This window comes from Hippopotamus amphibius, chromosome 2 (genome assembly GCF_030028045.1).
Source record: "Hippopotamus amphibius kiboko isolate mHipAmp2 chromosome 2, mHipAmp2.hap2, whole genome shotgun sequence".
NCBI lineage: Eukaryota > Metazoa > Chordata > Mammalia > Artiodactyla > Hippopotamidae > Hippopotamus > Hippopotamus amphibius.
The window spans coordinates 10466228-10489857 of NC_080187.1; the positions used below are offsets into that span (position 1 = coordinate 10466228).

Genomic DNA, 23630 nt, shown 5'->3' on the forward strand with positions numbered 1-23630 from the left:
ACTTGCGGAATTAGGACCTGACAGTGTGATAGTTTTACTAGGAGGCTTGGATGTCTGCTGCATTGCCTAAAGCATTTGGACAGAGGGTCTTCAGGCCAAGTTCCATATAAGTTAAAAATGATCTGCAGTGCAGTGTGGAGTGGGGTAGGGGATAGTGGGGAAAGATAAGGGCCAGTCTTCACCCCTGTGCACAGTGGCTCTTACTACCAAAAGCCAACAGTCTGCACCTCGTTCTGAGGAGCAGCTAATGAATATTAAAAACACTTCAGCCTGTGAATGTCCACTCCCTGATTTCCACAGCTTCTGCTGTATCTAGCAACTAGAATTCCTGGAACATTTTTGTGATTAGTATTCTTTACAACCAGCCAATCAGTTACTGAGTTCCCTGGGTTGTCTTGCCGGTAAGATCTTTTATATACCAAAGGTTTTTGCCCTGGGCTATCCAGTTCATCTCTTCACCTACCAAAGTAGATAAAAGTCAGAGGGATATATGGTGCAGAAGATTTTGGAGGTATGAAACAACTAAGGTTTCATTTAACTTTTCTGAAAGTAGTTGACATTTAAAATAGTAAAAATGTGGCTTTTATTAATCAACTACAGTCACAATACAATCATTATAGATTTCCCCTTCTGTGTTCATCCCACCAAACACAAAACAGAGCAGTGTGTCAGTCTGACCTTCATGCAAGTCACCACCTTGGGTTACTCCTTTCCCAGTGGAATCCCCCTTCGCAGCACCACAGTTGAGAGTGGCAGAGTTTGAATCTTCTGTCTCAGATGTACACGTTGTCACTGGCCATGGAATGATACACATGGAATGGTCCAATCGTCCAGGGGGTAGAAAAGTATCAAATTTAAGCAAGGTCCAATGCTGCTTTTCTATTTTGGAAAAAAAAGGGGAGTCTGTGTTAAGAAATTTCCAGAAATGCTCAGTGATGTGCTGTAGCACCTGAGCCCTAAAAGAAATAGGAAATAAAAGGGAAAAACCCTTCATGGCACTGTTACTGCTTTGATGATGTCATTCCCTAAAAGTCTGGTTGTCATTCTTTTGGATTTAGATGTGGAGGGACCAAATGGAAAGAGCAGAGCATTGTGATACTTTTCATAGAATGGTTACATTTGTGTAAAGACCCACAGTGAACACCTGCTCACCTATGTGATATTGGTACATTGTGTCCAGGGCTCCAGTGGGAGTCATCCCTCCGAAGATGTATAAGTGCTTCCCCACAGCCACAGCTGAGTGGGCAGCACAGCCTATGGGAGCTGCCCCAGTGGGACTTAGCTTCTGCCACTTCATGTCACCTGCCAAGAGACAGAAAGGGAGGGACTCAGTAATCTGTAATTTTGACAAGCATCCCAGGTGATTCTGAAGTAGGTGGTCTTTGGAGCACACTGAGGAACGTGATCCAACCTTTAGTGACCATCACCATTAAGTATTTTGGAGCCCAGAAGTAGGCAAGTTTCCAAGTGTGTGTGTGTGTGTTTGTGTTATGTGTATGTAAGCATGCCTGTGTGTGCATGTTTGAAATGCTAACAGTTCCTTAGAAAGCAACTTTGTGACTATTGGCTAGACACTTAACTTATTTATTTTTTAAAATTAATTTATTTATTGGCTGTGTTGGGTCTTTGTTGCTGTGCACAGGCTTTCTCTAGTTGTGGCGAGCGGGCTTCTCATCGCAGTGGCTTTTCTTGTTGTGGAGCACGGGCTCTAGGTGTGCGGGCTTCAGTAGTTGTGGCACGCAGGCTCTAGAGCACAGGCTCAGTAGTTGTGGATCATGGGCTTAGTTGCTCTGCGGCATGTGGGATCTTCCTGGCCCAGGGATCAAACCCATGTCCCTTGCATTGGCAGGCGGATTCTTAACCTCTGTGCCACAAGGGAAGTCCCTAGACACTAAATCCCTTGCTTACTTCATCCTCATAATAGCTGTATGAAATTGTTATTACTTCTGCCTACCTTCTTTCTTCTTACAGATGAAGAAACTGGATTAGAGAGGGAAAGAGACTTGAGATCACACAGGTAGCAGGTGGCAGAGCCAGAACTGTACTCAGGTCTGACTCCAAAACCTGTGTTCTCTATGCTATAACATGCTGCCTCAGCACCTATTTCCAACCTATCACTACAAGTAATGGCAACTTTTCAGACAAGCATTAAAATGAGGCAGGATATCACTGGATTTTAGGTTTTAGAGAACTACCTGGGTAGGAAAGGAGGAAAAATAGCTAGGAAGTAGTTCCTCACACAGGAGAAAAGGACTTTCTTTTTTAAAATAAGCATTAAAACCCTGTTTGACTGCTTGCAAGGAATGCTTCTGTGAAGATATTTTCCATCTGTCAGTTCAAGGCAGGGGTCCAGCCACTCAGAGTTGGAAGGGAGAATCACCCAGTCCAGCCAAATATCCTAGCCAATGCAGGAATCCCAGCCAGTGTCAGCTGGCCTCAGATGTCACTAAACCAGAGAACCCATTGTTTGGCAAGGTAGCCCGATACACTGCACAGCAGTTCTCATGCCTTCTGCCTGTGGTTCCAATTCCTGTAGTCTGAAGTAATGCAGAACATGTCCATTTGTTCATCTGTCCACTTTTTTTTTTTTACTTTTTAAATATCTTTTATTGCAATATTGAGTCAAATTTCCAGAAGTTTTAGCTCCCTTTTACAAATATGAATTGCGTTTGTGAGAAACACTTATAAATCATATATAAAACCAGCGACTCAGCATAAAAACCTCTAAGAAAACACTAAATCCACTTGTAATTTGATTAAAGAGACATGGAGGACTCTACTTGATATGGGTGAGATATTTTGTCTATTACTTTTATTCAATCTTTGGTCTTCACGATAACCCTCTGGGGTAGGGAGTACAATCACCGCCCCCATCTTAAGGAGTAGGAGACTGTCCACTTTTTCTTTTAATTTTAAAATTAGAAAAAAATTTTGACCGCACTGTGTGGCATGCAGGATCTTGGTTCCCCAGCCAGGGATCGAACCCATGCCCCCTGCAGTGGAAGTGCAGAGTCTTAACCACTGGACCACCGGAAGTCCCCATCTGTCCCCTCTTAACAGATATGCACTCATCATCCACCACCTGCCAGACACTGCGCTCAATGCTGGAAATGCACAGGGCAAAAAAAGAGACAAAGTCCTGCCCTAAGGGAGCTCACAGTCTGCAACAATGACCCAGAAAGAGTCCAGACCGTCTAGGGCACATCAGCCCATCAGGCACCTAAAGACAATTCTCATGTTACCCCTAACTTTCCTTTTCTCAGTGTTTTTAACAATTTAGTGTGACAGTTCTTTCTGGTTGTCCACCTCCAGACACACTCCAGAAGTTATCCATGGGGTTAATGGCTACTGCTTGAAAGAAATCCAATTGGGAAACACAAAGCATAATGAATTTTAATGAAAGAGCAGGGTTGTTGGAAGGGTAAATAATTAATGGGTAGGTACATGGCAAATGCTCAGGAAATACTTGCTTTTATTGTTATTATTATTTCTTATTATTATGCAGGCCACATTTGACAGAATCTAGTGAAGATTCTGCTGGCTGGTCAAGAACAAGGCTCTAGTCAATCAAAGCATATTTTATTGAATCTTAAGCAAAAAAAAAAAAAAAAAAACTTAAGCAGACAAGCCCCAATACCCTTCACCCTACTTACTGATATCAATGCAATGGAGATCATCATAGAAATTGTCCCCTGCCAAGCCTCCATGAATGAAGAGTTTTGTCCCTGCTGCCACCATCACATGACCATGCCGGGGGGATGGAGGTTTTCCAAGTGTCTCTGGTTGTGACCAGGTCAGGGTGTCTAGGAAAATAAATTCAGTGACATCAGATGACGAAGCTATGAAGCAAGAATGCGAGGAATATACCCAAGCCTCACCTCCCAGCAAGCAGAGATGCTCCAAACAGAGAGGGCCCCAGGGGTCATTCACTGTGACTTGCCAACCCAACCCAGGCCCCCCTCCATCCACAGCCTTTACAGCCTCTGCAGGTACACATCCAGGGCTGGAGAATTCACTATGTAATATGCCTGACCCTTTTACTGGGCATTAAGGAACGACTCCTTGCTTTGAATTAAAAAAAAGATCTCCCTTAAGTTTCTTCAACCCAGAACTGCCCCAGAGTTAAAAAGAATAAGAATACTTCCTCTGGGGTAGGCCTTCAGAGTTTTCTCTCTCTTTTTTTTTTTTCTCCCAGGGTTTTCTCTTTTTAAAGGCAATATTCTTAATTGATTTGCTGGAAGGGTGGGGAAGAAAACAGGCTACTTATAAAGTTGGCAGAGCCTCCTGAAGTGGTTGTATAGGATAATGGTTAGAGCATGGGATTTGGTGTTAAAACCAGGTATTTTTAACTATGTGGCCTTGCACCAGTTAATTCTCTAAGCTTCAGTTTCCGCAGTTGTAAAATGAGGAGAAAGAAAGTACCTGATAATACCTACCTCTCAGAGTTGAAGTGTGGATTAAATGAGATAACGGATGGAAAGCACAGGCACAGAGAAAGTACTCAATACATGCGAGTTATTAATACTATTAGGATGATAAGTATGAACCCAATAGTGCAGATGTGTTCTACCTGTTGTCAACCCTTCATATCTTCAAAACTGTACATACATAGAATTCAGGAAAATCAATTATTTCAACATACCAGAAAAGCCTTAAAGGGGTGCTATAAAAATTATCTAAGACAAAAGCCTGCCAAACAGTTTATCTCTGAGTTACCATTTGTGACACACCCGAAGGTTGTTCAAGGAGCCCCCAGTGTTCCAAGGAACACAATTTGAAATAATCAGAAAAAGTTTATGCATAAATTTGTTTACCACAGCATTGTTTGTAATAGAGAAGAACTGGAAACAGCCGAAGTCCATCAACAGGTGAATGGGTGAGTTATTGCTACAGTTATGACAGAATACTATGTATTCATTAAAAGCATTGAAAAAACTTTGTGTGACAGGGGAAATGCTTAAGTGAAAAATACAGGATACAAATAGTACATCTAGAATTATCTCTGCTATTAAAAAAAAAGACTGTAGTTGTACTGAAATGAACACTTTGGGGGTGATAGTATTATATATACATACACACATACACACAAACGTGTATATATACTCATACATACATATATTTTTTTTCTTACAGTTTTATATATTCAAAACTAACATTTAAATTTTGAAACTGCTTCAAAAGAATCACAAATTCCATTCTTTCTGGAAAAAGTCATACTGTGATGTGTCTTAATTCTCCTTTTTTTTTTATAGTTAGTTTTTGGGTTTTTTTTTTTCATTTGGGGTATAGTTGTTTTACAATGTTGTGTTAGTTTCTACTGAACAGCGAAGTGGAGTTCCCTGTGCTATACAGCAGATTCTCATCAGTTATCTTTGTTATACATATTAGTGTATATATATCAATCCCAGTCTCCCAGTTCATCCCACCCCACCCCCTGTTTCCCCCTTGGTGTCCATACATTTCTTCTCTACATCTGTATCTCTATTTCTGTCTTGCAAACTGGTACATCTGTATCATTTTTGTAGATTCCACATATATGTGTTAATATACGATGTTTGTTTTTCTCTTTCTGACTTACTTCACTCTGTATGACAGTCTCCAGGTCCACCCACGTCTCTACAAATGACCCAATTTCATTCTGTTTTACAGCTGAGTAATATTCCATTGTATATATGTATCACGTCTTCTTTATCCACTCATCTGTTTATGGCCATTTAGGTTGCTTCCATGATCTGGCTATTGTAAACAGTGCTGCAGTGAACACTGGGGTGCATGTGTCTTTTTGAATTATTGTTTTCTTTGGGTATATGCCCAGTAGTGGGATCACTGGGTCAGATGGTAATTCTATTTTCAGTTGTTTAAGGAACCTCCATACTGTTCTCCATAGTGGCTGTATCAATTTACATTCCTACCAACAGTGCAAGAGGGTCCCTGTGTCTTAATTCTTAATTTAAACCTTGTAAGTTTACAATTTTGCTTACTGCCCTCTCTCAAAACAGACTGCAAAAACACACACGAAAATCATTTTTGTCACATGCTATTTGTAAAGTATTAATCATAAATGTCCACTAGTTAGAGGAAGAAATGTAAATAAATACTACTTAGACAAAAATCTGGCAAGAGATCTCACAATTTTAAATGTTCATACCATTTTGACCCAGTAATCCCACTTCTTAGCATGTATTCCATGTGAAATGTTGTAACATGTACAGAAATTAATGTATATGTTCACTGTAACACTGTCAGCAAAAAGTCAATCAATGGGAAAATGACTGAATCAATAGGGATGCCCACAGAAAGATATGCTTTGCAAGGAAATTGCTGGCTTAGGAGAGATCCATGATGTGTGATTAAAGAAAGGAATAATAATAATACAGTGAAAATTCATTAGGTGCTTCCTGTGTGTCAGGCACTGTGCTATGCACTGTATCACATTATCTCATTTAATCCTTCCAACTCTTTGTGGTAGGCACTATTACCATCTCTGTTTTACAGATCAGCAAACTAAGGCCTAGAGAGATTAAGAAATTAGTCTAAAGTAATACAGAAAGTAGACATCAGATCTGGTCCTGAGTCCATGTCCTGTGGCTTCAAAATTTATACTTTCCACTAATACTAGGATCTACACTCAGATCTGCAAAAGTAAGAGGCAGACCAATATTCATAATTTAATAATTCCATGTGTGTATTTTAAAGTTTTTATATAACTTCAAAATCCATAGAAAATTTATGGATGTTCATACACACATGTGCATATGATTTATAAACACACAGGAAAATCTGGAAGTAGACATTAGGAATGGCTAACAGTGTTTACCTCTGTCCGGGGAGTGGGAAGGAAACGCTTAAGGGGAAACTTTTTACTTTTTTGCTTTATAAAACATACTGTTTAAATTTTTAAAATTGATCATTATTCCTTTTTAAACGCAAATTTTGATATGGGTAGAAGATATCAGCTAAGAGATATACTGAAGAAGTCTAGAAGTGAGACACACAGCCAGGCTGTCATTTTCTAACCTCTGCTTCCTACATCTGGTAAGCTGCAGGCCAGGGTAGTCCCGCCCAGGTACGTGGCAGCCCTAACCAGGTAAATGGCAGCCCCAGGGTTCCCCCCAGTCCATACTTGCATCAAACACATGCAGCTTCACATCTTGCACGGGCTGGGCGCCTCTCTCTCCGCCCCCAAAGACATAGAGCTGGTTCCCAATAGCTGCCGATGACGTGTGGAATGTTCTTGGGGACGGTGGTCGGCTGGTCACTTCTGGCATGGTCCAAGTCCTTGTTTCTGGTGCACAGAGAAGGTAGGTATCTCAAACACCCAGGCTGAGGGGCGTCTGACATGGAGTCTGGGGCCGGGCAGGGCCACTTTGCAAACCCCAGTCCTCAAGGCGGACAGTGTAGGTCTAGGTGGGGATGTCATGCCACCAAATTCAAGGAGGGGTAGGGGGCAATATGTAGAATTTGCCCAGAGAGACCCAAATTCCCAAGATTGAAAAGCCACAAGTACAATTAAGAATGAGGTCAATTTGGTTTTGGAGGCCTTCAAACATCCTCTCTAACCCTATACCCCTTTGACGACTGACTACCCTGCCCCATGCCCACTCAGAGAAGCCCAAAATCTGCTAAAATTCATTCCCACCAGATGCAAGAAACCAAACGTGCCAAGTTTCTCAGGATATGTGGCCATTAAAAGAAAGTAGACAATATTGTTACAGTTTCAGCAGTAGTACTAATTGTCCCTACTAAACACTAAGTGCTAAATAAACAGTTTCCCCATTTTACAGATAAGGAATTGAAGCAGAGACAGATTAAGTCACTCATTTAAGGTGACATGGCTACTTAATGGCTGAGTTGGGATTCAAGTTTTCTTTCAACAACACCAAGATCTATGTATTTTCCACTCTTGAGACTTGAGAATAAAATTTTACCACTTGGGTAGGTGTACAGAAGCTTATTTTTTTTTCAGAATGAAGCATGAATTTTACAGAAACACACGCAGTGACTGCGCACCTCCGTTGTGCAGAATCATTGCCCTGAGCACTCTGCCACCCCCACTATCCCTGGTCAGCCCTGGGAGGCGGGTGGAAAGTATCCCCGCTTTGCAGATGAGGGAACGGAAGCTCAGAAAATTTAAATCCTTTCCCCCAGGTCACAGTGTTGGTGAGAAGTACAGCAGGGCTCTGAACACAGATCCGTCAAAACTCCCATACTTATTCCACTACAACACACCAGGAATTCTTCCTCCTTCCCTCCCTTCCTTCCTTTCCTTTCTTTCTGCCGAGCCGCAAGGCTCGTGGGATCTTAGTTCCCGGACCAGGGAATGAACCCAACCCCATGGCAGTGAAAGCGCCAGGGAACTCCCAGGAATTACTTCTTGACTGGGAAATTCTGTGCCTTTTGTAAAGGTCTTCATTCAATATACAAAGTGGCGCATGAAGCATTTGTAATATGTGTGGGACTCAGAACATGAACCTGGAGACCAAACAAGTCTCAGCCTATAGCGGGAGCATAATGGGGACTTCCCTGGCGCTCCAGTGGTTAAGACTCTGTACGTCCACTGCAGTGGGCACTGGTTCAATCCCTGGCCAGGGAACTAAGATTCCACAAGCCAATGGCCAAAAAAGAACAAAAACAAAAACAAAAAACAAAGCATAATATAATTGTCTCTATAGCTACAGACCCTGGAGAGATTTTGGATCTTAGAGGGAGTTAGAAGGTACACAACCTCCAGGGTGAGAAGATCCTGGGACTGTGTGGCTGCCAAGCCAAACGCTAGCACAAATAATCCGAAAGGAGACCTAAGCCAGCAGAGGGACTTGCCTTAGTAACAAAAGCAAATAATTATTCGCTTACATCTTCTATATTTCTTGGGCATGGTGTCAAACTCTACTTTCTAGGAGAGAAAAAGGATCTGGTGGAAAATCAATTCCTTTGCCAGAAGCTTTCCAAATTCTCACTGTATTTTAATTTAAATAGATGCCATCATTGAAAATCAAGAGAACTGATCTCCATCCAATCTAGAACAGATTTCCATCTGTCAAACCATAGCTACATCAACCACAACAACAATTATTGAGGCTTAACTATGTGCCAGATTTGAGTTAATTTAAATTCTTGCCAAACTTAACAAGGTAGGAACTATTACTATCCCAAAATGACACAGACCAGCTGTTGTACAAATAAATCTATTATTGATAGACAGAACTAGGCAAGAGTTGACTGTTACGTGAAAAATGTCCAGACTAGTAGTAATTAACAAAATGTATATTTAAACAATTAGAAACAAAGTGTTTTTTTTTGCCTATCAAATTAGCAGTGCTTAAAAATGATAAATTCAGACTTCCCTGGTGGCGCAGTGGTTGGGAATCCACCTGCCAATGCAGGGGACACGGGTTCAAGCCCTGGTCCAGGAGGTTCCCACATGCCACGGAGCAACTAAGCCTATGTGCCACAACCATTGAGCCTGTGCTCTAGAGCCCATGAGCCACAACTACCGAGCCCACATGCTGCAACTACTGAAGCCCGAGTGCCTAGAGCCCGTGCTCCACAACAAAAGAAGCCACAACAATAAGCCTGAGCACTGCAATGAAGAGTAGCCCCTCTTGCTGCAACTAGAGAAAGCCCACATGCAGCAACGAAGACCCAATGCAGCCAAAATAAATAAATAAATAATAAAATAAATCTTAAAAAAATATGATAAAATTCAATACTAGTTGGGAGTGAAACAAGAACTATTAAACACAGTTGGAGAGAGGATAAGTTGAAAAAAATCTTTCTGGATAGGGAGTTCCCTGGTGGCCTGGTGGTTAGGATTCTGGGTTTTCATTGCCGTGGCCTGAGTTCAATCCCTGGTTGGAAAACTGAGATTCCTGTAAGCTGCATAGCACGGCCAAAATGAAAAAGAAAAAACCTAAAAAAAAAAATCTTTCTGGAGAACAATTTGATAGCATGTACTAAAAGCCTTAAAGTCCAGTGTTTTAGGACTTTCTAGGTGGTACAGTGGTTAAGAATCTGCCTGTCAATGCAGGGGACACAGGTTCGAGCCCTGCTCCAGGAAGATCCCACATGCCATGGAGCAACTAAGCCCATGAGCCACAACTATTGAGCCCATGTGCCGCAACTACTGAAGCCCATGTGCCTAGAGCCCATGCTCCACAACAAGAGAAGCCACCACAATGAGGAACCCATGCATCACAATGAAGAGTAGCCCCCGCTTGCTGCAACTAGAGAAAGTCCGTGTGCAGCAACAAAGACCCAATGCAGCCAATAAATAAATTTACCAAAAAAAAAAAAAAGTCCAGTGTTTTATCTACTTCTTTTATTTCTGGGCATGAGTTCTAAGGCAATAATTTGAAAGTCAATGACTTTTTTTTTTAATTAATTATTTTATTATTTTATTGGCTGTGTTGGGTCTTTTTTTTGCTGTGCCTGGGCTTTCATTTTAGTTGCAGCGAGTGGGGGCTACTCTTTGTTGTGGTGCGCCGGCTCCTCATTGCCGTGGCTTCTCTTGTTGCGGAGCATGGGCTCTAGGTGCATGGGCTTCAGTAGTTGCAGCACACGGGCTCAATAGCTGTGGCGCACGGGCTTAGTTGCTCCGCGGCATGTGGGATCTTCCTGGAACAGGGATCGAACCTGTGTCCCGTTGCATTGGTAGGCGGAGTCTCAACCAGGGCGCCACCTAGGAAGCCCCTGAAAGTCAATGACTTCAGAACAAAGATGTTCACTGCTTTGTTATTTATAATGATAAAAATCTGAAGACAACCTATATGTTAAAAAAAACAACAGGAGAATTATGGTATTGTCATAAAATTGAGTGTGATGCAGCCATTAAAAATGATTTTAATGGGGAAATGTGTATAAAAATAGATGATTGAACTTGGTGTACCCCCCAAAAAATAAAAAAAATAAAAAAAATGATTTTAGCAAAGCGTTGTTAATAGGGAATTATTTCTGTGCTAATTATGAAATAAAAAGAAAAAGATACAATAGTGTAGTGGTGAAATAGGATCATCTCAGGTTTATAAAAATGCAGAGAAAAGAGAGAAAAGAAGTACTCAGAACTGTTAATAGCCTTAGGTCATAAGGTTGTGAATGGCTTTTGTCCACTTATATACATTTTTCAAATATTTTACAATGAATATAAATTATATTTATAAAGAGAAAAACAACAACACAAAACATGTTTTTAACTGACAAAAAGTCAGGTCCACCTCCCATGGGTGGTTCAGCAATATCCTTGCAGTAGTGATGTCCCCAGACTGCTTCCTCTATGATAAAACTGCCAGTGACATTCGTCAGGAACTTTGTACTTTTTCACTAAAAGAAACATACTAGGAGGATCTAGATCAGGGTTTCTTAACTTGGGCACTATTGACACTTTAGACCAGATAATGTAAGGCAGTATCTCCGGCCTTTATCCACTAGATGCCCTGCCCCGAGGTGTGACATGGCCGACTCTCCCCTGGGGGGCACAACCACCCCCATTTGAGACCTCCAATGTAGGTGACTTGGGTTCTCGCCTGCCCCAGTCCCTGACTCCCTGGTGAATTCAGGAACGTCACTTCCCCTCTCAGGACCAGGGTTGCCCACTTGGCATAGCTGTTCTCTAAAGTCTCTTCCAGCTTTGGCTTTTAAGAAATTGATCATTTGTATACATTACGAGGAAAACAAAATGTAATTCTATTATTTTCAGATTCTGCTTAAAGTTAAAATTTCTATTTTTCTATGAGGACAGCAAAGTTAAATGGATTAGGGAGTACAATCCAAATGGGCTTTGGTACAGGAATTAGAATTGGATTTATTTATTCACTTTGATCAATAAAATAATCTTGGGCTACTTACCAGGATTCAGAACTTGTAGGCAATTTCGATTTCCCGTCTGGTCGGCACCTCCAAACACCCAGATGCTGTGAGGTGTGCAGGAGGGGACAAAGCTGGCATGCTCGTACCGAGGCAAGAGGCCCTCCGAGGTGGCTAAATCCCACTGGTGTGTTCCTGGAAAACATTTCACCCAGTTCCTAGACTGGGGCTGCCAATGGCTTATATTGGTTGACAAACTTGGGGGAGGGTAGTGAAGAGAAAAGGGTCAAAAACATAAGTGAACAACCATCGGATGACTTAAAGGGAACATGGTCAACCTCCAAAAACTTTTATATCAGACACTTCAGGGGCTGACTCATCCTTAAACTCTCTTCTAAGGGAATTGTCCCCACTCTCCCAACCCCAGGGATAGATCCCAGGAGACTTGGTTGTACTACACCTTGATGTTCTAGCCTTAGTTGATAAGGTCAAAGGTAGTCACTTAGACCCAAAATGGGCCAATCAGATCCTCTCTCCCAAGAATTTGGGATTAAAATAGATTTCTGGGTTTGGGTGGCCATCTTCTACCGTGTGTGGAGAAGCAGAGAAAGCCAAAGTATGGGGAAGAGAAGAATGAAACATCTATGTAAAGAAGCAGATCCCCCCAGAGAGAGTGAGGGAGAAGTAGATGGTTTTTGACAGCTTTCTGATTCCCGCTTTCACTCTCTCCTGAGGCTAGGCCAAATTTCCTGCCCTTGGATTCTCTCTCTCTCTTTTTTTCTGGTTTAAAAGGGTTTCTATCACCTGCAAGTAAATGACTTCTGGCTAAAACAATTTCACAGACTATTAATACCTAACTTAGTTATTTTAATTAGTAAACCACTTACATAGGACCTTCACAGCTATTATCTTGTTAGATCATTACAAGTGCCAAGTGAAGCAAGTTATTATGCCCATTTTATGGGACACTGAAGCCCAGATGGTTTAGGTGCTTAAGCCAGAGTCACAAAGCTAGTCATAGGTCACGACAGAGTTGTAACTGAAATAGACAGTGAGCTTCTTGAGAGCTGAAAGAGATTTAATTTACCTGTGATTTCCTAGTGCAGGATGTAGAAATTCAAATGCCTACAGCGGATTGGAGGAAATCGGAGAATGAGAGCCCCGATGATAGCTGACAGCTCAGTTGCAAAAAATTGTCACCATGAAGACATACAGGCCTACTGATATCAGATCTTCCAAGATTATCAAGAGAGACCAAACCACCTCAAGTTTCACATGTAGATTCCTGCACATTTAGTTAGTAAACAACTGAGATCAAAACAACAGCAGGATTTCCTTGGTGGCTCAGCGGTTTAGATTCTCAGCTTCTAACGCAGGGGGCCTGGGTTCGATGCCTGCTCAGGGAACTAGATCCCACATGCATGCTACAACTAAGAGTTTGCATGCCACAACTAAGGAGCCCAAGTGGCGCAACTAAGGAGCTGGTGAGCTGCAACTAAGGAGGCTGCCTGATGCAACTAAGACCGAGTGCTACCAAATAAATAAATAAATAAATATTTTAAAAAACACACAAAAAATAACTGTAATGTCACCTGGACCTAACAAAACATGTGACAAAACAATTTTCTTCTGCGTGTGGTAGAATTGTGTGGTACACAGTAGTCACTCATTCATTCATCCAAATACTTATAAAGCCCCTACTCTGTGCCAGGCATTGTGATAATGGCTGGGCGTACAATGAGAAGCAATATAACCATGTCATTATAACCATGTTCCCTGTTTCCAAGGAGCTTATACTCTGATGGGGAAGACAGACAAGAAACATGTGAAAAGGGCTGTGAAGGGGGATAAAGATGGGAAAGTATAGCCACAGAGTAACTAAGCCCATGCACCACAACTGAGCCACAACTGCTGAGCCTGCATGCTGTAACTACTGGAGCCCACGTGCCTAGCGCCCATGCTCTGCAACAAGAGAAGCCACCACAATGAGAAGCCCGTGAACCGCAATGAAGAGTGGCCCCCGCTCGCCACAACTAGAGAAAAGCCTGCGAGCAGCAACAAACACCCAACACAGCCAATAAATAAAAATAAATAGGGCTTCCTAGGTGGCGCAGTGGTTAAGAATTCGCCTGCCAATACAGGGGACACGGGTTTGAGGCCTAGTCCGGGAAGATCCCACATACCATGGAGCAACTAAGCTCGTGCACCACAACTATTGAGCCTGCACTTTAGAGCCTGTGAGCCACAATTATTGAGCCCATGTGCTGCAACTACTGAAGCCCATGTGCCTAGAGCCCATGCTCCGCAACAAGAGAAGCCATGGTAATGAGGAACTGGTGCACCACAACGAAGAGTAGCCCCCACTTGCCGCAACTAGAGAGAGCCCGTGTACAGCAACGAAGACCCAACACAGCCAATAAATAAATAAATAAATAATAAATTAAAAAAATAAATACATAATAATTTTAAAATAAAATTTAAAAAAAGAGAAAGATAATGATGCTTGGACTACAGTAGTAGCAGTACAAATTTAATAGACTTGAATGAAAATAGAGATATTTAGGATTTGGTGATTAACTAGCCATGTGGATAGGAGAGGTGGACACACCAATGTCTCCCAGAGAAATGCTTGATGAATGAATGTCTGGCCATCCAGGACGCCATATGGACTCTTTCCCCAAAATCAAGGATGTCTTGGTTGCGTGGGTATATTCCTGGAGTCTGTTGAGACCTTAGGGACTTCTCAGTGATGTTCATTTTCTTAGAGGAAAACCCTGCGGTTTGGTCTGAACTGATAGTCTTAAGAATGGTCATGGCTGACAGCACAAAACCCTGCTCTCTGGCCATAGAGAATGTGCTCCACAGCTGCTGGTCTTCCCTCCCTCCCTCCCTCCCTCCCTTCCTTCCTTCCTTCCTTTGCTACGCTGCGTGGCATTCGGGATCCCAGTTTCCTGACCAGGGATCAAACTGCAGTGGAAACGTAGAGTCCCAACCACTGGACTGGACTGGAAACTCGGAGTCCCCATCCCCTGCAGCTGCTGGTCTTACCCAAATCGATGGTGTGCACATCTGAGAAGCTCCTGTTTGGATCTGCTCCCCCAACAATGAAGACCTTCCCTCTCTTGGCGTCACCAACAGGGGGTAAGTATGAGCAGCTGTGGCCAACCCGAGCACAGGGACTGTCTCCAGCTGGGGTCAAGGTGTACCTGCCAAAGGGAAGGTGTATTCAGAAGGCCTGAGCAGAGAATAAATGCAGCAGTGTGTTCTTTGCATTCCTCAGGCAACAGCCACCAGAATGAAGGGTCTTATACATTCACAGTCATTTTAAATCATATCCAGCAAAGCAGCATTTTCCTGATTAATAACAGTACCTCCCCTTTGCACATAACCTTTGACTTCTCAATTTTTCACTACTTTCAACTCACATTAACCAAGCGGGGATCCCCTGGGCTAGTAATGGTCCCCATTTGGTAGAAGGGGAAACTGACACCCAGAAATGCCCAATGGTGTGTCCTGGCACAGGATGGTAGTTATGAGCAGTGTTTGCAAATTCAGACAGACCTAGTTCAAGTCCCAGTTCAGGTGCTTTTTCGACATGTGCCTTTTTAGAAGTCACTTTACCTTTCTGAACCTTAGTTTCCTCACTTGTAAAATGAAAACAGTAACAGTTTTCAGCCATGAAGAATGAGATGCAATCTTGTAACAGGGCAGGGAAGGACTCAGTAAATGATGGCTAGAGCTTTATGTGTAATCACATGAGAACCGACAGCCCCAAAGCTCTTACCGCTAGCCAGTGATGTTTCCCTCTGCCAACTAATATTCTCCATTATTCACTGATTTTTAAGAGCTTTTCCAGATTACTCATAAAGCTCAACCTGATGGAAGCCAAAACTAGGACTCTGAAAAATCAAATACAGGATGCATTCATCCTGCTCTGTAAAGTTGTTGTGAATGCTGACTGAGAAAGCACACTTCAAGCTTTCTGGTCGGCAGAGAAAATTCCACAGCTGTTTTTGAGGCGCAGTCTTATCTGACCTCTCTGGCATTGGGTACTCTTGGCTCATCCCACTTCTCATACCTTTCCCCTGATCTGGCTTCCCCACACCCATTCCTTTTGATTCTCTACCCACCTGTCTGGCTGCACTTTCTGTTTCCTTCTCTGACCCCCTTTCCCTCCAATCCCCAACCCCTATAGATTCTCTTCTTCTCAGTCTAGGTTTGCTTGTCTGATCAATTTTACATGTACTGATGGCTTCAATTACCACCCACCAACATGTTCATCACTGATTTCCAAATCTCTATTTCTTTTCCAGATCTCTCTTTTGATGTCCAGATTTACATATCACGTTACCATCCGAATGACTGCTAACCACGTACCATGCATGCTGCTAACTTCGCTACAACCCTGGATTCACTTAATTTGCACAAAACCCCTCTGGGGACAGTACTATTATCATCATCTGAGGTTTACAACTGAGGACCTGAGGCTTAGAAAGGTTAACTAACTTATTCAAGAGCTCCCAGCCATCCAGCTACACAGTGAATAAGACAAAAGAAGTCCCTGCCTTTATAGCCCTGACAGACTAATTGAGAAGAAAAACATTAAACAGATAATTTCCAAATATCCATTTCATTTCAGTTGTGTTATTAAGGAGTACAGGACATACACAGGATATATAGTATGAGAACATATCACAGGGGGACCCTACCCTGTAAGGAGAGGTAGGTGGGGATGGGGTGGTCAAAGAAGACTTCCTGAAGGAGCCCCATTTGAACTGAGATCTGAAGTATGAGTAGAAGCTAGCTGGGCAAAGAGAGGGACAAAAGATGGGGGGAAAAGGTGATCCAGGTAGAGGGACCAGCAGGTACAGTTCCTGAGTGGGACAGTGCAAGCCATGTTAAAGGAAGAGAAAGAGAACAAAGGATGAGTAAGGGGATTTGAGGTTGGAAAGACAGGCAGGGACATCATGCTGGGCCCAGGGGGCCATTTAAGGACTCTGGTTTTTATCCTAAGACCAATGGAGAGGCACAAAAGGGTTTTAAACCAGGGAAGGCCATGATCAGATGTATGATGGGTAGAGAGCAAGCATGGACGCAGGGAAGCCAGATCAGAGGCTCTCCTCCAAGGTCCTGCAGAAGCATTTCCCCCTCTCTACAGCCCCCTGTGAGCCCTGCCTCAGCACTGATCACTTTTCATCACCATCACTAGCTTCGTCTGCAGCCCCCACTACACTGAGACTATTCACCTTTGTATCCTCAGCACCTACATAGCAGCTGCCCCTGTCAGGCCAGTGTTAGTTGTTGAATGAAGGGTTGGTTGAACAAGCACTCAAGAAACAGTGAAGCCAATTTAATCCAAACCCAGTTCCCTGAAAATCTTAAAAATGAGTCACAGCTTGGAGGAAGACGCAGTGTTGGAGCTGAGGATGCCAGATGGTCAGTGCCTTACTTTTCCTGGTAAATGGATTTTAATAAAATCAACATCTGCTCTGTGATAATTATGGCCACACTACCTTTCCTCTGAAGACCTTCTCAGACAGTTTGAGTCTAATTACCAGAAACCACAGTTTCATCTCTACCGTTTTTCATAGATGATCAAATGTGTTAGTGAACTACTTATAAATGAAACAAAAACTCATGTGTTTCTCTGTCTGAATCCTTCCTTACAGACCATGATGCTTTCCTGGGCTTGTCTCCAGGCTCCAAGACTGGCAGCTGCTTCATGGTGTCCTGTGCCTAAGAAAGAAAGGCACTGTTTAGACATTTATGATTATCTTCAACCTAAAACGCACAGCAAATCAGGTTACTTCCCTCTTTAAAAATTTTCCTGTTGATGTACCAATTTCTAGGGCCTGACTAATTTGAATAAACATTACCAACCTTCTGATATACACTTATATTTGGGAGGCAACTATGACACAACTTTCTTAATCCAATTACCGAGGGTTTTGTTTCTGGGTTTTTTGGGGTTTTTTGCCTAAAGTTTTCTGTGTCTGTGGTTTTCATGGGGAAGGGACATATATCAAAATAATTTTCAGAAGTTATAAGATATTTATGTTTATCAAAAGAAAACATTTTAAAAGGCTGAGAGATACTTAACTCTAGGATAAATTCTGGCCTCAGCATGACATTCAAAGCCTTCTGGTCTCAATCTTCTTTTCAGGAACTCATCTTTATAATTTCTTGCAATATTGAGCTGTTACTATATTTGTTCCTCTAAAACGCCCTTTCATAACTTGCATCCCGTGCTGTTTCCCTTACCTGAAATGTCCCTTCTCTTCTGGTCAACTAGAACACTCCTAATCAACCTCCAAAGCCCAGTTCAAATCTCCCCTCCTTAGTGAAACCTTCCCTGATCTGCTGCTTTCCACTTACATCCTCAAGTTACTTTATTCTCTATATGAAGGTGTCTATAAGCTATCGTCATTGCAGGGATCACCCTGAATGTAATTACCTATTTTAAAGTCTTTAGACTAGATTCTAGACTAAATTCCAAGCAAACTGGGCCCCTCGGATTCATTCAGAGAACCAACCAGTGGGCCCAGCATAGAGTAGAAGTGAGGGATGAGTGAATGAAGACAGAAAATGGATGGGGTTTCTGGGAGGTGAATGGATAGACCCAGTCTTCAGCCTAAGCCACTAACTGCAGTCCCCAAAGCCCAAAGCTCAGTGGTGTAAATTTCACCTGGACCGGGACTTCCCGCCGCCGCCCCTGCCGGTCCCATCCCCCAGTCCCATCCCCGCGTGGCAGCTCTAGGGGATAGGAGACAGGGTCAGGAGAGACCAGGCTGGTTCCTTTCCGTCAGTGTGGCTGGGCCGGAGCCCGAGGAGGTCTGTCCAGCGCTTTCCACCCGGCCAGCTCCACTCCCCTAAAGGATGCGGCAGCCCCCGCCAGGGATCGCTTCCAACCGGGGTGCCGGAGCCCCCCAGCTCCGGACCGCATTACCTGCGACTGCTTAGACCAGTCCCGGGCCGTGGCTCCGCCCCAATAGGGGCGGGTCCTGGACTTTCGCCCCTCCTTCAGACCCCGGAAGAGCGCGGCGGCCAACAGCTCCCGGCTCCCAGGGCGCGACCTTGGAAGGGGGCCGGGAGGGGTCCTGGCGGCTCGGGTTCGACCCGGCTGTGTAATTCTCCAGAGCTGAACTGGCCGGGTCGTCCTGAGGCCCTACCTCCCCGGCCGAGTAAATAAGGCAGGGCTACTTGGAGATGACTTACAGACGAAACCCCAGGGATTGGGTATCCACGTAGGTGACCCAAATCCCTTGGGCTACCTGAAAGGAGCTAAGATATTTTCAGTTCCAGCGGTTGTTAGAAACGGTGTCTAAAAGGGAGAGTTGAGGGTGCGTTCCTAGGTGTGACATTTCCCTGTACAGTCCTTAGGCCAGCTCAAGCTTTGGCGCCTTAAAGAGCTGACTCATTCCATAATAATTAGTGTTTGTAACTATGGCAGATATTATGCTCAACCAGGCAAACCTGGCTTCTGGCCTCCTGGAGTTTACAATTTAACGAGAGAGAGAGAGAGAGAGAGAGAGAGAGAGAGAGAGAGATTAAACAGAAAAATAAATAACTAGGTACATTTGTAAAAAGTGCAAGGAATAAAAAATTCATCAAGGAAGAGTATTCTCGTGGAATTTACTTGTCTCTGGGACCCAGTGTCACCGGTCTGTAAAATGGAGCCAATAAGATATCTGTCACAAGGTTATGGTGGGGAATACATGAGCTAATGTATATAAAGTGCTCAGTGCCCAGTGACTGGCGCAGAGCTGGTCGTCTGTAAAATGTAACGCTATTCCGAGGTGCAAATGAACTCTAGACACCAGTCCTGAGACATATTCACCTGCATTATCGTGGTCTCCTTCATAACCATAGGTTCCCTGTGGCTTTCCAGACAATGGAGAGCTGGCTCACCTATGTCTATGTTTCAGAGAACCCCACAATCAGGAAGGCTGAATTGTATCCTAGGAATTGCAGGAAACAGCTAAGGAAGGAAACCACAGGAGTGCCTGCTGTACAGAGCTATGGTAGCAGAGTGGGAAGCAGACAGCCATGCTTGGGTTCACATCCAGGATCCGGCACTAACCATCTAATCTTGACATTTGGCAAGTTCATAACCCTCTCTGAGCTCTAGGTTCTTCACCTCTAGAATGGGAATAGGAATTACCTACCTCAAAGAGGGAGCAGTTGAGAGGATTTGATGGTACAGGTGAAAGGCCAAGTTGGTAAATCTTTTTGGTACTTGAAACCATAATAAAAATTTATTGACAACATGGAATTTGCTGTATGCAGCTCTTTTTATTGCTCAAATGTCCTATTCCAAACACCTGGAGTCTTTGTGAGTTTCCATGTTAATGGAAATATCTCCACTGACTCTCTGCTAAAAAGGAGTTTCCTGTTCTCTTTCAGGAAAGAAAACGAAGGCCAGGTTGGCTCTGCCATGTCCATGTGCATCTAAATGGAGATTTCTGCTCACAGATGCAGAATGCTCTTATGTCCCCTGTGTCTCTTTAGGCTAAATCCATTTCAAGGTGCCATGCTGGAGTTGTACCTAAACAAGAAAAACTGGAAGAGGTTTGTGGGCAAAATAGCAACAAGTTTTCATTGTTGGACCTATGGTTTTTTTTTTTAATGTTTTTAAACAATTTATTTCATTTTATTTTTTTATTTACTGTCTGTGTTGGATCTTTGTTACTGTGCATGGGCCTTCTCTAACTGCGGTGAGCAGGGGCTACTCTTTGTTGCAGGTTGCACGGGCTTCTCAGTGTGGTGGCTTCTCTTGTTGTAGAGCACGGGCTCGAGAGTGCAGGCTCAGTAGTTGTGGCGCACAGGCTTAGTTGCTCCGCGGAATGTGGAATCTTCCTGGAGCAGGGCTCCAACCCGTGTCCCCTGCATTGGCAGGCGAATTCTTTTTTTTTTTTTTTTAATTTTAAATTTTTATTTTTTTACAATAAACTGCATATATTTAGAGTGTACAGTTTGGTATCCCAATCTCCCAATTCATTCCCCTCCCAACCCTCCCCGCTTTCCCCACTTGGTGTCCATATGTTTGTTCTCTACATCTGTGTCTCTGTTTCTGGGCAGGTGAATTCTTAACCATTGTGCTACCAGGAAAGCCCTGGACTTACGCCTTTAGACTATAAATCATTTTTCAGAAAGTACTGGAAAGAGCTTTGGAAATCTATTTTTAAACTGGAAATTGAGGCCCAGAGAAGTTAAAATGACTAACCCACATAAATGGCAGAACAGGAGCCCAGATCTCCTGTTTTGTATGAGGAAGACTAAGAACACATTCCAGTCAGCAAACTCTGTACACTGTCTCTGTAACACACCACCTAATGTGTCTATCAACTCTTCTAAGAACTCACTCAACACTGAGAAAGTCAAGAGTAAGGTTCATGGAGTGAGGTGGGTCTGCAGGAGGGAGCTTCTTATTGCCAGACAGTTTGGTAATGTGAGGACTGCCCCCTACTTTCACTGGAAGAGGAAACCATGTTTCATTACGTACCTGTTCACTGACTTATCAGCAAGGGAAGCAATGATGCTGGTGACACCTTCCTTTCAAGCACTTTATTGTTTGTAAAGAACGTTCATATACATCTCCCTATTTGTCTCCCTTCCCAATTCTGAGAAGATACTTTGAATAGGACTGATTCCCAGTTACTGAGGTTCAAAGATGAAAAGTGAATTGTCAGCTTTTCAAAGAGGACTGTAAAAAAAAAAAAAGTCAAACAACAATAGCATCTTTTCTTCATTTGGGATTTTTTTTTTCCTCCAAAAAACTCTGAGCATATTATCCCTATGCTTTTTCCCCCTAAAGTCTTAAATGTAACCTCTTTAGAAAGGCCTTTTCTGCCCACCTAATATTCAGAGCTAACACATTGCACTCACTGCACACATTGTTTTAAACCCTTCCCATATATTAACTCTATTTAACTTCAGTACAAGCCTAGAAGGTAAGTATTCTTATCTCCATATGAGGCAAGCACTGTCATAATCTCCACATTGGAACTGAGAAAACTGGAGCACAGAATGGATACATGACTTTGCTAAAGTCACACAGTGAGTAGTAGAGCCTGGGCTTGAACTCTAGCCATTTGGTGCTAGTCTGCATACTTTACCTCCACTATATTGCCAACCTGAAGTAGGCCTCTTCTACTCTATTTTTCTTACAGCACCCCTTCTTTCCTTTTTTTTTTTTAACCATTAATCATACTTTGTAATTAATTCTTTCCTCATTTACATGTTTGTTATCAGATTGTAAGCCCTATAGGGCAGGGATCACATCTGTCTCATTCACATCATAGGTACTACGTAACTATGCATTGAAGAAATAAAGAAATGTATGCTTGTGGACACTGTTCTGCAACAAACTGTTAAAAGTTAATTTTACTTTGAAACAATTGCATAGTTACAGAACAGTTACAAGAATAAAACAAAGATCAGGCAGAGACCTCAGTAAAATTTAGCCAAATGTTGTTAAAATACACTTTAGGGCCAGAGGATCCAGTCTAGGGTCACCTGAACAACAAATACTTACTGAGCACCTGCTACTGTTGGATTATACAACTGCCTCCTAAGGGAGCTTTCAGCTGCAATCTTTGCCTCCTACAGTCTTACACAGCAGGCAGAGCGATCCTTTTAAAACGAGTTAGATCATGTTACTTCTCTGCTCAAGACTCTGCAATAATTCCCCATTACATCAAAAGTAAAAATCAGTGTTCTTTTCTCTCATCTCCTCTCCTACTCCTCTCAACTTGATCCAACCACACTAATCTTCTTGTCATTTCCCAGAGTCTAGACATGCTTTTATCTTAGGTCTTCTGCATCAGCTCCTCTCTATAATTTCTCTCGAGTAACTGCATGGCTAACTCCCCCACCTCTTTGCTCGTTCCTAAACATGCATCACCACATCTCCCTTATTCTGTTGTTCCACCCCCCCCCCCGCCCCAGCACTTATCACTTTCTAATATACTCTACAGTTATTTACTACATTATTATTTAATTGTTTATGTTCTGTCTCCTTTACTAGAATATAGCTACAGGTTGAGGATAAGAATCTTTGTCTATTTTGTTTGCAGAATACCCCAAGCACCTACAGCTGCACCTGGCATATAGTTAGTGTTCAATTGATAGTGGTTGAGTGAAGGAATGTTGAAGGTATACTAAGTACCAAGTCCTGTTCTTGGTGCTGGGGGGTACAACAAAAAAACTCTGCCCTCATGGGACTCACACTGAAATAGATTTACCCCCAACCTATTCCAGTCTTGGCTCCCACGCCTATTCCTGTAAGATCTGGGCAAGTTCCTTAACCTCTCTGAGCCTTCTTTTCCTATCAATCATTATGAGGATTAGACAGAAAAACAACATTTGTATAGCGTTTGGCATAATAAGCGCTTTAATATTTGTTTCCCTTCCTTCTAGGTTGGAAAGTTGGTAGCCCGATATCTCTGCCAAGGGTTTAGGCAAGGTTCTTATAAGGCCTTGGAAAGGTGCAAACAGGTTACTATATGTCCAGGCTTACCCAATTTTTTTTCTTTTTTCTTTTCCTTCCTGCCTGCCTGCCTGCCTGCCTGCCTTCCTGCCTTCCTTCCTTTTTTTTTTAAATTTTCATTCTGGCCAAGCCCGGAGACATGCGGGATCTAAGTTCTCCCACCAGGGATAGAACCCGTGCTCCCTTCAGTGGAAGCGTATAGTCTTAAACCACTGGACCGCCGGGGAAGTCCCCAGGCGTACCCAATTTTTAAGTAAAGATATTTTGGTGAGAGAATGCTTACAAGGGTGGGAGTGAGAGACCAGGGAATGGCTAGTCTCACCTACTTCGCCGTTTTGCATCG

General features: G+C 42.9%; 1 protein-coding gene across 5 annotated transcripts; it reads right to left on the reverse strand.

Moving 5' to 3' along the window:
- Window positions 1-569: 569 nt before the first annotated feature.
- On the reverse strand, window positions 570-23628 carry RABEPK (Rab9 effector protein with kelch motifs). 5 transcript variants are annotated; one of them, XM_057724729.1, is made up of 8 exons: window positions 23610-23628; window positions 17471-17535; window positions 14848-15005; window positions 11842-11994; window positions 7124-7285; window positions 3654-3803; window positions 1153-1302; window positions 570-879 (listed from the first exon to the last, which is right to left on the reverse strand). In XM_057724729.1, exons 2-8 carry the CDS (start codon window positions 17521-17523, stop codon window positions 587-589), a joined length of 1119 nt encoding a protein of 372 aa, XP_057580712.1. In that variant the 5' UTR covers window positions 17524-17535; window positions 23610-23628; the 3' UTR covers window positions 570-586. The 5 variants fall into 5 exon arrangements, with proteins under 5 accessions (XP_057580712.1, XP_057580711.1, XP_057580714.1 ...); XM_057724728.1 differs by lacking the exon at window positions 23610-23628 and adding an exon at window positions 18746-18794; XM_057724731.1 differs by lacking the exon at window positions 23610-23628 and adding an exon at window positions 18746-18778 and having other exon boundaries at window positions 11842-12028; window positions 17467-17535.
- Window positions 23629-23630: the final 2 nt, after the last annotated feature.

Excerpts from the sequence above, each read along its gene's own strand:
- RABEPK (XM_057724729.1), bottom strand. The coding sequence starts at position 17,523 with ATGAAGCAGCTGCCAGTCTTGGAGCCTGGAGACAAGCCCAGGAAAGCA. Across the intron at positions 11,995-14,847 it reads TGTGCACACCATCGATTTGG|GAACACACCAGTGGGATTTA; the intron begins GTAAGACCAGCA and ends AATGTTTTCCAG. Across the intron at positions 3,804-7,123 it reads GCTGCATGTGTTTGATGCAA|ACACCCTGACCTGGTCACAA; the intron begins GTATGGACTGGG and ends TTATTTTCCTAG.